At 46.8% G+C, this 13850-nt stretch overlaps 2 protein-coding genes across 2 annotated transcripts; one reads left to right on the plus strand and one right to left on the minus strand.

Moving 5' to 3' along the window:
• The first annotated feature begins 11270 nt into the window (after nt 1-11270).
• LOC128273351 (uncharacterized) lies at nt 11271-12076 on the plus strand. The gene is made up of 3 exons (XM_053011293.1): nt 11271-11319; nt 11447-11629; nt 11694-12076. The coding sequence occupies exons 1-3, from the start codon at nt 11271-11273 to the stop codon at nt 11915-11917; spliced, it is 456 nt and encodes a 151-aa protein (XP_052867253.1). The 3' UTR covers nt 11918-12076.
• Nucleotides 12077-12229: 153 nt separating this feature from the next.
• LOC128272732 (uncharacterized) lies at nt 12230-13280 on the minus strand. The gene is made up of 2 exons (XM_053010601.1): nt 13074-13280; nt 12230-12878 (listed from the first exon to the last, which is right to left on the minus strand). The coding sequence occupies exons 1-2, from the start codon at nt 13138-13140 to the stop codon at nt 12481-12483; spliced, it is 465 nt and encodes a 154-aa protein (XP_052866561.1). The 5' UTR covers nt 13141-13280; the 3' UTR covers nt 12230-12480.
• Between the last annotated feature and the right edge of the window lie 570 nt (nt 13281-13850).

Here is a 13850-nt window from a genome sequence, read left to right on the forward strand (position 1 = left end):
CATGCTCACCGAGATGGACAGGATGGTCGGACAGCGAGCGGCGAGGCGAGCAGAACGCCCAACTCCGGCTCGTCCGCCACGTACACGGCAACCGACAGCACCAACGCCGGCCAGCGCTACGGCATCAACTACAGCATCAACCTCACAGCGCAACCAACCGCAGCCGGCTCGGCGAAGACCGTGACGCTCAGCCAGCAGCTCACCGCCCACGGCCAGAAACGTCCCAAACGGAGCCTTAACAACGGGAGCAGCGGCCTGCCCGTCACTGGCAGCGATCACGATAACTGTAATAATAATAATCAAAGTAAGCCATCGACGTCTAGCAGCAGCAGCAGCAGGAGCGGCTCCTTCAGTTCGGCCCCCGCCGACCGGATGTGGATGGTCGGGACACGGAAGGGCCTCTCGCCGGCCACCAGCGTGGAGGATCTGGCGGACCGTAATCGGATAAACAACAATCACCTGCCCCCCGGCGCCCCGCCGGAAACGGTTAACGAGCCCGTCGGCGAACAGCAAACACGCTCGGCGCTTCCATTTCCGCTGTCCGGTGACCCAGGCGAGGATGGCAGCGTCACCGACAACGAGACCGTGGCAGACTTCACGCTCACCACCACGACGACGGCCAGCGACACCCTCGATCAGCGGTTGCCGGTGTACGTTTGATCGGAATCCGAAGGCTCCGAAGGCTCCGGGATGCGCAGGTTGCACGAGAGAGAGAGAGTTGCTAAAAGAGGGGTCATTGGCATTTAATCATACCCCAACGCAACCGCTACCCAGTCTCGATTCGGGTTCATCATCGGTGGTGAGCGTTTGTTTTGCTTGCAGCAAAACGTGTACGGACCGCTGTTTATTCGGTACTTGATCGCACACTCCAGCGCCGCACCGCCGCACCGCCACCACCGCCGTGGACCGGAATGCTCGAACAGGGCATAAATCTTGCAGTGCCCTCGGCAGCGCCCGGCGGACGATAAAAGGACGGCGCAACGAGCCGAGCCGGGAATAAACCGAAGCACGTGATAATGAAGCGAAATAAACAGCGAGCGTTGAGTTGTCGAGCGAATTACATTACCAACCCCGACGGACCCCACTCGCCGGCAGAGCGCCGAACGTCTTACGATGGCCACGTTCTTCTTCTTCCGCCCCTCTTTTCATTTCTGTCGCCGACTATCTCTTTCCAAAAACACGTCACGGTGGGATGTTGTTGCGTGTGCAGAAGGGGCGCGGCCCTTGTTGTCGTTGTTGTCTCACCAAACAATGCGGCGGTCCAACCCTTAAGGCTTGAGACCACCAACCACACGCCAGTCACCGCGCCGCCATGTTTGTTGCGGTGGTGCGTCCATAGTCCGGGGGCGAAGCTGAGCAGAGCAAAAAAAAAAGTGACTCCGACCCGGAAATGATTTATGCTGCTGCGTGTCGGTGGCAGCGGACCCGCGGCCCGGGAATGGTCCAGTTTTGCATGTCCGACGTGCCAACGGAACAGCAGCAGCAGCAGTGGCAACAGGACCAACCAGCGCCCAGTGTAAACACCTCCGAGCACGGTTCCAGAACCTGGCACACGTACGGCGACGCAGCATCGTGCAATGTAAGTAGCCTGTTAGTTTTGCTGTTTTTCTTCCGGAGAAAATGCTAAACATTCGACGCTCTTCAGCCATGGCCCCTCGAGAGCCCTGGACTTTGCGCTACAAGTTGATTATTCTAGAGGACAAAAAGCTTCACTGTGACCATGCAGATTTGCCAAACTTAATTGTTAAGAAAAGTAACAGATCGGTTGAAAAGTCACGAGCCTAGGGAAAAACGCGTTATTTTCGTTCAAACCGCATCGCTCTAACATTTCGATACCGCTTTTGGAGAAAGATTTATCTTTTGTTGCAAAATAGACCTCAGTTTCAGCGATAAGCTCTTCATTCGAGCGAAATTTCCTACCGGTTAGCATTTCTTGAGCAGCATGCGAATAGCCAGTAGTCGCTGGGGGCTACATCTGGCGAATACGGAGGATGTGGGAGCAATTCGAAGTTGACTTCATGCAGCCATTGTCTTGTTGACACGGTGCGTTGTCGATGAAACTTTTTTTTTCTTTGCCATATGCGACCTTTTCTTTGCAATGTCGGCTTTCAAATGCTCCCTTCTCAAGACAGTTGATTACACCATGCACATCCCAAAATACCGAGGCCATAACCTTTCTAGCTGATTGTTGTGCTTTCGGGCGCTTCGGACAAGGTTCACCAGTTGCTTTACTTCTAGATGACGATCATTTTGATTCCGGTGAAATGATGAATGCATGTTTCATCCATTGTCACATATCGACGCAAAAATTCCGGCTTGTTACGTTTAAACATAGCCAAACACTGCTCAGAATCATCAACACGTTCTTGTCATGTCAGTTAACTAACGCAACTTCACTTTTCGAAAACGTTCAAAACAACTTTGTGAATTTTTTCAATGTTTTTAAATCCAGGATCTGTTTAAAAATTCATCAAATAAGATCCTGCAAGCTCTAGGCGGGTGTCAGGTCAATCCGGAGTTATGCTTAATTCCGTTCCGAAAGGTTGGGCGCTGATGTTTCAATTTAACCATTTTCTATCTAACCTTTTATCGATCCTTTGCCATTGATCCACATGATCCATTGCCAGTGAAACAATGATCTAGAAAACCCAATAAACGATACTCAGAATCAATGTTCTATGACCATCGGGCTCGCGCGGCTCTAGACCAAGGTTGAACCATAACCAACTCCTTTCAAGGCCACTTCAGCCCCTTTAAGCCCCTTCGATTCAAACAAAGGCTGTGTTATTTGGCCGACCACAACGTAGCGTATTAGAACTTTGAGGGCTTCCACTTCCTAAGACGTGACACTCGCCAGCTGACAATTCATGCAGTTCTTCAAACAAACTTTTTCTTTGCGCTATTTTTGCGCACACGATTGTGAACCGCTCCTCCGGTGGTGTGTATCACTTGGCCAGCCACACGAGCGTGCCGAGGAACGGCCTTGAAACAATTTAAGTAATTACCATAACACGCCTCGACGCACCGCTCACCTCTCAAGCGTGGCGCCTTGGCCGAGGGTTGTGCAAATATTGTTTCCTCGCTCGAGGAAAATGCCAGGAAACGGGAAACGAGGCAACGAAACGCCAAGCTAAACCTTTTTTCCGGAAGTGAACGACGACGAGCGTCGACGCCACGGGCAGCTTGGGCAACGGTCAGCAGCTAGCAGCGGCGACAGATAAGAGATTAAAGGATTTTCCACCCCGGCGTGCTGTTGTAGCTGGGCGCCGGGCGCGTATGTGTGGACAGCTTGTTACTTCCGACGGGGTTAGGAAGGACGGGATTGAAGGGCCGGCGTTACGGTTGAATTTATTTGTCCTCGGCCGACTGCAATTCTCCTCCCGGTAGCAACGGTTGATGAAGCAATATGTGGAGTTGTCCAGCTGCTGGAACCACTTGTCGGATACGCGCGGCGAGACCCGGAAGCCCGGCCATGCTAATGAGCCGGACGGGATTCTATTTTTATTTGCCATGTATCGGCATGCACGTACAAGAGCTGGCTGGAACAATAGCCCTGTAAGCACGGAGAGCGCAAACAATAGATGTGGTACAGAACAGTAAAATTATAGACAATTTGCAGCTACAGGAATAGTGTTCCGAGGAATCACATATTGCATACAGCAATGGCGCACCGTGTGTGGGTTTCAAACATTTTAATTGGGCTCGTGTTCGCACGATCGACGCATTTCCTGTTTTACGGGAACATAAAGCTTCCCGGATGACTTCGAAACGGACTCCCACATCAAACGTCCCAACGTCGATGCGTTGTAATTCAATGGTTTTCAACGCCCGTGGTGTCCGTGTTGACTCACCACGCGCTGAAGCCGACTGCACGGTTCCGGGCCAGCCATAAATTTCCCAGCCTCGTTTATGAATCGCACGGTAATAAATTTCGACGACAGTAGACACTAAAAACTACCCCACTCTCGAACTAGTGTCCCCGGGTTTTGTTGTTGTGTTGCCCCGGGTACTGCACGGGAAGCCCAATCGCAGCTGCAAATCAGTACCATCGGCCATCGGCGTAAGGTTTTTATTGGGAGAGGTTGGTTCCTACGACCAGCGATAATAATTGATGATTATGCGTGTTGTGTAGGCCTTGTTGAATGGCGGATCACTACCGACGACTGACTGGCTCTGTCTGTGTTCGCCATTTGAATGAATTTCGATGTGGGAAGATGGATTTTATCACGTGAAATACGTTTGCACACCAAACGGTTCATTCGGAAAATTTAAACGAAAACATTAAACGGGCAAACAAAACTTGCAATTGAAAATGACTCAAGTGGTGTCTTTTTGACGCTCAGCCAGTGTTTTCAATTATAAAGTTCAGTAATAATATCAGCGAATGCATGGCCACATCCGCAAAACCCGCAAACTGTAGTGAAATGTAGGGAAAATTTGTTTTCCATCCTCCGAGCACGGCTCTCCATTTTCTTTTATCTCCACTGTACACTCAACGCTCTCTGGGCGAGTTAGGAGACCCCCCGAAAGGGCCGCGGTGCCACTGACGTGACACTGAGAATGGGTATAAATTCATCACTACCGGCTCGACCGGTCGGCAGTCCCGAAAAAGTTTTCCCTGTGTTTGATAAACAATATTCCACAACTCGCGGCGGGTGGCCGATAACTCACTCGACTCAACTTTGTCCTCCGGTTATGATTTGCAGGCACTACTCGGAGGTCCCCGGGGCCGAAATATGATGTGGGTTGACCAGCAAAAAAACGTTCGTTCGGCCGAAATCATTCACCGTTCGCCCCGATGAAGTGGAAGGCCAGAGTGTTGGGCACGAAACTGCAAAGTGTCGAGAGTGTCATCGAGAACCGGCACCTTGTCAATCGGGCCGGCACCGAAGGGCAGGGCGGGAGCGAAAAAAGGCTGACCACCATTAGTAGGTACGTTCGATGCATGCGAATGAATAAATCTGATTAACAGACTACAGGGCGCACGGGATGCCGAAGACGGTACAATGTCGGGCAATAAGTGGGCAAGTAATTGAAGGACTCTCTCTCGCTCGCCGCCATCATTGACGTTTCGTGTGGTGAATGTCACCATCAATCAAACAAATTAAAATTAAATTTACCAAACCTGGTCACATGACTGGCCCGGCCGTGGCAACTTGAAGTACAACCGTTGAGCCTATTTCGGAGGCCCAAAGCAAAAATGCTGTCAGTAGATGGTTTACTATACTACTTTTTGAATGAGATTTAAGTTTCAACATCTGGAGAGTGTTTCAAGTGTTAATCGAAAAGTAGGGTGAATGGTTCCATTGAAAAATACCACAATATTTGATCGTTCTTATAAAAGTATTCTTGCCAAACCACCTTGGTCAATAACACACACAACTAATAAAAGGGCTTCTTATTTAAATCATCACATTTTTATTGGAAACATTTCTATAGAAATTTTCAATAGAAACTAGAAAAAGAGATTGAAACGAATACGAAAAGAACCGTTTTAAAGTCTTTCAAAATAGGCGGATCGGAACCGAATAGGGACTGCAATCAGCGATGCAATTATCTGAGGCTGTGGTCCAGCCCTTCTGGATCTGGCAAGCTGTGCAATTCTTGGGCAAGTGTTCAAACAGTCCACCATCTACTTCTTCTGGTTCTGAATTGCTTACACTACTCGCAAATGGGATCCTTTTTCATGAGAATGAAGGCTGCTCTTTGAAAATTCGAACAAAAATCTTGAAATGAAATTAAAAAAAGTTTCACTTTCTGGAACTCGGCCATCGACTACAAAGACCTGTGAAGCGAAATGCTGAAAACGGCACAAAACGCCAGGTGATTCGCTAAACCATCGAAAGCTGTTCAACGCTTCGCTTGTATCACAACCTCCATAAGTTTCCAATAAATATCAGGTTGGGGAAAAAGTAATCGACGTTTTTCACAACAGCTGTCTTTTGTGATCGATATCTCGTGAAGTATCGATCGTACAGCTTCAAGTTTAGGCTCGTTTTAAAGCTGATACTTTACACTAAAAAAACTGCTTTCACTGTTTATTGTTTGTTCCATTCGTTTGTGAGTTGCAGGGTGTAAACAATGGAGGTCAACTAAGAGTAAATTCGGTACATGTTACAGTTTTTCTTAGAAAACGGTGTAAATTCAAGCTAGACCGCTGAAATTGTGCATGGTGTTTGTGATGCCGATACTTTATAAGCTAGCTAGGTCAAATTTTGGTTTCATTGACCCGTTTCAGCTATTTTTTTATGTTTAAGTTGCACCTCGCACAGGCAGACCCGCCATCGAAAATGTCGATAAAATCACAGAAATAACCAAAGTTCATCAGCAGTTTAGTAATCGGAGCATCGTCCAGGAGCTAAAGATTAACTATCAAACAGTTTTAAGCCATTTGCGTAAACCTGGGTTCACAAAGAAGCTCAATGTTTTGGTGCCGACCTATTTACATAAAAAAACATGATGGCTCGAATTTCGATCTTCGCAATTTTGGCCAAACGGAATGAAATCGACCCATTTCCTAAACGGATGGGTACTGGGGATGAGAAATGGGTCACTTACGACAATATTGTGTGAAATCGGTCGGGGTCTAAGCGTGGTAAAGCTGCTTAACCGGTGGCTAAACCAGGAAAAACGGGTAGGAAGGTTCTACTAGGTATATGGTGGGACTTGGCAGAAATCGTTTATTATGAGTTGTTTCCGTTTAGCCAAACACTGAATTCAGATCTCTACTGTCAATTACTGCACCGTTCGAAGCTAGCAATTCACCAGAAATTACCAGAATCGGCCAACGGAAGAGGTTATGTGTTCCACCAGGACAACGAAATGTTACGCACGGCTTCAGTGACTCGCCAGAAAGTTCAGGAGCTTGGATGGAAAGTTTTAATGCATCTACCGTATAGTCCGGACCTTCCACTAAGCGATTGATACCCTTTTTGCACATTACAAAATTTCTTGAGTGATGAAAAACTGAGATCAAAAAAGGATTGTGAAAATGGATTGCTCGAGTTTTTCGCCAATAACAACTAAGCCTTCTACGAAAGAGGCATTTTGGAGGTAGTTTTAAAGAGGCAACAAATTTTCCAACAAAATGGTGCATATTTGATGCAAATCGGACAATTGAAAGTGTGTTAAATAATGCTTTAAAGTTCGCGCAAAAAACGTCGATTACTTTTTCCCCAACCTGATACATAATAAATCTACGTCCGATGGACCATGCACTGAACCTGCTCCGGTCGTCCCCAATTTAATTCCCTCCCACGTTACTTTCTTTCGCACTTCGCAGGAGATCGAAGCCACCGAAAGGAAAAAAGAACGGAACCTTCCGACCGGATCAGGGTGGTGACATCAAATTCAGTTAACAACGGCCGCCACGGTGCACCAGCAACAGTTGCTACGCCAGAAGCAGGTGGGCGGGGACGGGGATGTAAAATCGTCCCCAAGAAATGGATCGAAAAAGAAAAATAAAATAAAATAATTCGCCATGATGCTATGCGTGCGATGCCACCCAGCACGCCACCCATCCTGCAGCATCATGACGGCGAATCGATTTGCTGTACAACGACACACACGTGGGCTGCCGGTCTGTGGCTGTGACGCTGTGTGTGTGTATGTCTGTGAGTGTGGGCGAGCTTTTTACGATCGTGACACCGATAGCTGCGTCCGGCAACACAACACGCGTCCCTAATCCAAGGTGATACTTGAGCCACGGCCAAGCATCTTCTCGCTTCTCGCCACCAAAGAGCCATCAAGGATATGGAAAATGATTTTCCTTTTGAAGCGCACTCGAATGCGCCCGGTTTGGACCTGGTTTGCTATCTTTCGATCGGTTGCGGGAATTATGAGCCGGAGCCGCTTTGCTTTGCTGACGGCGGATGATGCCGTGATTGATCCTATTAATTTTCCTGTCCATCTCGGTACTCGGTCCATGACTGCTCGGTGCAGGCTGTTCTTGGTCTTGGAATCGGCCGAAGAAAGTAGGAAGCTTTTGTAGCGAAAAGTAGAAGTAGGCTATTTAGCGGAGCATCGGATGGATCGTGTTTGTTTCGCTACCTTCGAGAGCAGCAAGTTTCGCCTTCCTTTTTCCACTGCGCTTAGCGTGTAGCAACGTAGCAGGCTGATCAGTCAGCGTAGACTCTAAATTCTCAATACAATACAAACAAACGTCGTTGCTGTAAGCCAGCGTTGGTTAGTCAATTACTGGATGATGCGTCTCAAGACTCCGTACCGGTCCGTGCCGCGCCTTGGTTCGGCCACTGGAACGCCTACGAAAAGACGCTACAAGTTAACGCAAAACTAGCAAGAACAACAAAAAAGACTAACACACTCTACACACACTCTGCTCCCCGAGCAAAGGACGGGACGATTGAAAACCATACCGTAATGCCCTTTTAAATACAAAACTAAACTTAAAAACTAGTTACAGCCTGGTGGCCGAAGGCTCTTGATGATCCTGACTTATCGTACTGAAGCCTGAACCACCACCGCGCGCGTCTCAACACGCGCTGCACGTGCGATGTTGACGATGGCTATTTGGTGGGTGATGCATTAAACGAAAGTATTTAACCGAACCGAGCACCCCTCGAACCATTCGAGGGCCACGGTATAACAATACATAAACAGAAGAAAAAATAATAACAATAAAAATAATAATAATAACGATAATAATAACTAAAATATGAATAACAATAATGCTGTATTAGAAATCTGAAATCCATAGCACGTGTTAATATACAATGTTCATGTCTGTTAGGGGAATCTGTTAAAAAAATGCGACAAACAAAACACGGAAAACATCCAAGATGTGACGGGGAGGGCGTTATTAAAGCAAAGTAAAACTAATGATAATTAAATAATCCCTATGAGCAGCGATGTAAGTTAAACATAACACACGTTCCACGTGGTTAATGTAACTCCGCAACAAGCTCCCGTGTCCGGCATTGGGTCCGAGCTGCTCATCATCACATCATCCACCAACTGGCTCCGGAAAGCAACCACACCCACTGCGGGCAAAAAAAAGTGGAAGAAGCAAAAACAAGTAAGCCGCTTCGAAAGGTTAGCTCCAGCGTGCGACCCTCGTGACCATTAGTTAATTTCCGTCGTCGTCGTGACGGCCACTCCACGGGCCACTCCACTGGCCGCCAGCCAGCCAGTCGCACGTTCTATCGCACATTTTGAGCCAGCTTAGCTTCTCTGCGGAGATGTGGGGATTTTTAAATTTTAATAACTCTCCCCACCCGCCGGGCGGGTAGCAACACCCCTCTACAAAGCCCCAAGGGGTTTGCGCTAGGCCACTGCGCGACGAAGGGGACACCGACGAGAGCGCCCCCCGATTCGACCGCTTCCGAAAAAAGTACCTCTCGGTTGACATTCGTTGTTGCTTTCCGTGTGAGTGGGCCGAATGGAACCAACATTTGGCACACTCTCCGGCCGTCCCGGAACATTGACGAGGCTTTGAGTTTGTTGTCCAAGTATTTGCCGTGGGAATTTGGCTACCATTTTCACCACCCGTTATCCTCCAGGTTTTCAGCAACCCGTGTCGATGGTTCGACGATTTCTTCTTCGCCAATGGCGACTGTCTTGATTTTCCTTTTCACTGCCCTGGCACCGGCATCGTCCGGTGGAGCTTAAGAAAATGTTGGAAATTCCTTTGCTTGGCCATCGTTCTGAGAAATTCGCTCGCGAGCCAACCGCGAGCCAACGGGTCTCCGTGGAAAGCAACAACAACAAACAGTGGCCTCCCGGCGGGAAAGTGAGATTGAAAATTTAAAAGTCCACATTTTAGGCTAAGCACGTGTGATGCAACCTGACTGTGGCTGGCTGGCGTGGCCGATCGTAGCGGGAAAAATCTTCACCGCGCCCGGATGGCAAATGGCTTTCACCATCATATAAATGAAGCGCAGCGTTTTGGAAGAGTTTAAACTAAAACCAAAAGCCCAAGAAGCTGACATAACAAAACATTACCATAAACCTATAAACACTGACGTTGAGAGAAGATAAAACTCAAAAAAGAATGTTACAAAAGGACGCCCAGCGGGCCCAACCATGTTTGTGTAGTGTGTACTTTTCCTAATGCAGTATTTTAATCTTGCGTGTGTAAGTGTGCGTACGAACGGTTCATTTTTAAAGCTATATTTTAGAGGGCAGATCAATGACTAAATAGGTGAGCAAAATTATACATGGATATTTATAAAGCGTAAAACCCGAGACGTATAAACTGTTAAGAACTGTTTATATACAAACCTTACGGCTCTTTGAGAGCATGTTAACCGCAGCACAGTTGAGGTCGATTACAGCTATATACAACCGCAAATGTATCGATTTGTAATGTATCCTTGTTTTTCATACCAACTTACTAAATTCGCTACGCCACGCGGTAAAGAGCCACAGAAACCAACAAAGCACGATGTACGGTGCAAACTACAATACTAACTATCACTGCAGACATTACCAAAACCCAAACGATGGTGGAAACAAAATCAGTGCTTCGTCGAAAACAGAAACGTTAGCTGCGGCCGTGTGAGTCTTTCTTATCTTGCCAAACTATTTCATAGTACGACCGTTATAACGAAGCAGAAAACGGAGGCGAAGAAGTGTTAGCAGTTAGCGAAAAGAAGTAAGCCCTATTCTGTATTGCTGTAGAAACCCATACTTTATGGATCACTGTTGAAAACTCAAAAAATACAATAAAAACCGAAAAACAAATGTGTAAACTATATTTGTACAATAAATCTAAAACCAGTAACCAAACCAGCCATTCGTAACGTTATGCCCTGCTTTTAGCGACAATAGATGCCGGAGTGTCGTCTATTTCATCCATCATCCGGTAGCAAATAATAAAATAATCCACATTCATATTTAATTTCCAACGCTGGGTGAATTTGGATTATTACACCCTTCATAAGCTTGGACAACCACGAAGTAGTGGTTCCTTATTTAAGGAATAGGTCAACCAAAGTACGGTTTAGAATGGTTCTCCTACGATGGACAGGGAACTAATCGTCTATCGGAAACTAATCGACTAACTTAACAAGTATCCGTTTTTTGTCTTCATATTCAAATTATAACTGCGATGGTCCGTTCATTGTACCGAGGCTTACGCTGTCAGCTTTACAGTCGGCCTACAGGAAGAAACCAAACAACGAACTGTCATTCCCCGAGGCAAGCGACTTGTCATTTGTAAACATCCACCGCTCGGAATTATCTCATCCTTTATCCTCTTTTATTTGATTTCTATCGTTTTATTGCGACAATTGTTTATACCCTAAGGCACTATGACGAATCTCATTAAAGTTCTCCTACTTTCAAGCAGTATTAGCTGTGGTAAGTCCGTTATACGCGCCAACAATGTGGAACTATCCCATTAGCCCACGCCAATGGGAGTGGCACTTTGGTGGCGACGCACCTGTGGGATCGTGATCGCGTAAACTGAAATTTACTTTCCTTTCAGCATTTGCAATCCGCTGCTACCAATGCTCGTCACAAACCGATCCAATCGGATCCGACAACTGCGGCGCTTACAAAGGATTTAACAAAACCCAAAACATTGCCATCGAGTGCAACAGCGACGAGTCGCACATGCCCGGGTCGTTCTGCATGAAAATGGTTCAGCAAAGTCCTAGGGGATTTATTTGTAGGCATCGATACACCCTCATTCCCGTAACCTTCATCCACTGAATGCAGCATTTCTTTTGCAGGGGATGGACGATGGCGCCAAGTGATCCGACAGTGTGCTTCGGTGTCGGAAACCGGAGTCACGGGCATCTGCAACTGGGGTGTGTTCGAGAATGGCGTCTACTGGGAGGAGTGCTACTGTGTCGATGATGAATGTAACGATGCACCGCGGACGGTGTCCGCAACCTTCGGTGTGCTGCTTGCAGCAATCCTGCCACTATTGTTCGCTGTTAAAGTTGTTGTATAAGCGGCCTCAGTAGGCTGTGGAGCCAACGGTTCAGCCGTTCTCATCCTGAATCCGTCCATTTCACGTCTATTGCTACAGGGCGTTGGAAGAACAACCTCAAACATTCTCGAAGTATTATCAAAATGAAAGATCTTTTATACGAGTTAAGCAGCATTCCACAACGACGTTATGCGGTGCAAGAAACGCGAAATAAAGTGACAGTCTTTTTTACACATTTCCCTCCAATTCATTAGCGATGCAACCTTAATCTGGTAGGTTTAAATAATGCCTTAACACCCCTAAGCTCTTTCGTTTAGTTAAAAAGTTCGTCTTTATTACGTTTCGTAAGGTACAAAAATGCAATTGTAGAGGAAAATATGTACCCTAAGTGGACAAGAGATTCATACTTGAGTGTGGACGGAATGTTTCCTTTTGTCTATAGAATACTGCAAAAAGCTTTCGGCTCTCTTCTATATCTTAAGTTCCGCTCTCGATCCGAGAGGAATTTGTTGAACTCCCGTTCGCACCTCTCGTTGCGCTGCTCTTGCGCCGGGCACGAACCGAGGTCAATGGAATGGCAGCGTTTACAGACGACGGAAAATAGTCAAGCCCGACAGCAAAGCTATTAGCGCACCAGCAATGAGCAGTCTCGCCGGCGTACGGTACGATCCCGTATTGCAACCGTCCTTGCTGTTGCAGGTACAGTACTCCATGAAGATGTTGTAGGTGCCGCTGCGCATCAGACAGAATCGTTCGTCCCCTTCGATTCCGGGTTCGCCCATAAAAGCACAGCTGCGAAAGTATCGCCATTCGCCATGTACCTTTTGCCTTATTTTGCGGCACATCGTCGCCTTCGCCCCAGGTAAATGGGATTTCGAATCTACCTGGTGGCAATCGGTGATGGACAGGGTGCTGTTATCGAACGGGTCGGCACATTTCGGGTCCGAGTCTGAGCGACACTCCCAGCACTTGATCCCAAAGCCTGCAAACAGAATGGCACATCAACATTAGCATAGCTGTTTTCCTTCGATTCAATGATGAACGAAGAATCTTTTTTAACGCAGCAAAAGTGTCTAGCTTTGCGAATCACGCGCATCAACGCTAAACACGTTTTAAATCTTAAGGAGAAAAGATTATTCATTCATCATTCAATCAATACTCGAGACGGTAAACACACCCATTTGGACGCCAAATGCCAGCACCACCAGACCGCACACCACAAAACAGGCGCTCCCGGACCGCATCTTTATTGTTGTTCGCCCAAATTCACTACGAGATTGTTGCTGCGATGTGCTGGAACAATTACTGATGAATATACTGTGGCAAAGCCACCAAAGTAACGTTGCTACTTAAAAAAGAAATATAACTAAAGATAAGGCACAAGTCGGTTCGCGTTCGCTTGACTAATTTCTGGATCGAATTTATGATGCGATCGTTCAACTGACATTGCAGCACGTTTATATTCCGCGTCGAGAAGTTTGCTATGAAATATCGTATGTCTATTCTCGGACATGTGACGCAAGCGTGTCAGTTGAACAATGACGTTTTAAGCTGGGCCCCGACAGCCGTCACTCGGCTTTAGACTCAACAGGTACTACAAACAGGGAAAACACATAGAAAAACATCGCAAGACCCCGCCCATGTGGTTTGGCTAAAATACATTTGACGTGTAGATGGCGCGACGGTAGAGAAAATTGCATGTCCTTGAAATGTGTAAAATTATAATTTAAACTAATATAACATATTTGGATTGATGTAACACGCGAACAATAACTGAATTCAGTATTTTGAACCACGGCGAAAAAGAGTTTTGAGATTTCATTTTCTTTCGGTCTACGGTGAGCTTCTATTCGCGGTGACAAAGAAGCCAACAAAACAGTCATTTCGGTGGATCTTTATTACCATTTATTATTTTAAGTTATGTACATTCGAGATATCAAATCGTCCAGAACAA

Source organism: Anopheles cruzii, chromosome 3 (assembly GCF_943734635.1).
Source record: "Anopheles cruzii chromosome 3, idAnoCruzAS_RS32_06, whole genome shotgun sequence".
Lineage (NCBI taxonomy): Eukaryota > Metazoa > Arthropoda > Insecta > Diptera > Culicidae > Anopheles > Anopheles cruzii.

Coding starts and splice junctions, on each gene's coding strand:
- LOC128272732 (XM_053010601.1), bottom strand. CDS start 13,140: ATGCGGTCCGGGAGCGCCTGTTTTGTGGTGTGCGGTCTGGTGGTGCTG. Junction 12,879..13,073: donor GGCATTTGGCGTCCAAATGG/GTGTGTTTACCG, acceptor TTCTGTTTGCAG/GCTTTGGGATCAAGTGCTGG.
- LOC128273351 (XM_053011293.1), top strand. CDS start 11,271: ATGACGAATCTCATTAAAGTTCTCCTACTTTCAAGCAGTATTAGCTGT. Junction 11,320..11,446: donor TTCAAGCAGTATTAGCTGTG/GTAAGTCCGTTA, acceptor CTTTCCTTTCAG/CATTTGCAATCCGCTGCTAC. Junction 11,630..11,693: donor AAGTCCTAGGGGATTTATTT/GTAGGCATCGAT, acceptor TTTCTTTTGCAG/GGGATGGACGATGGCGCCAA.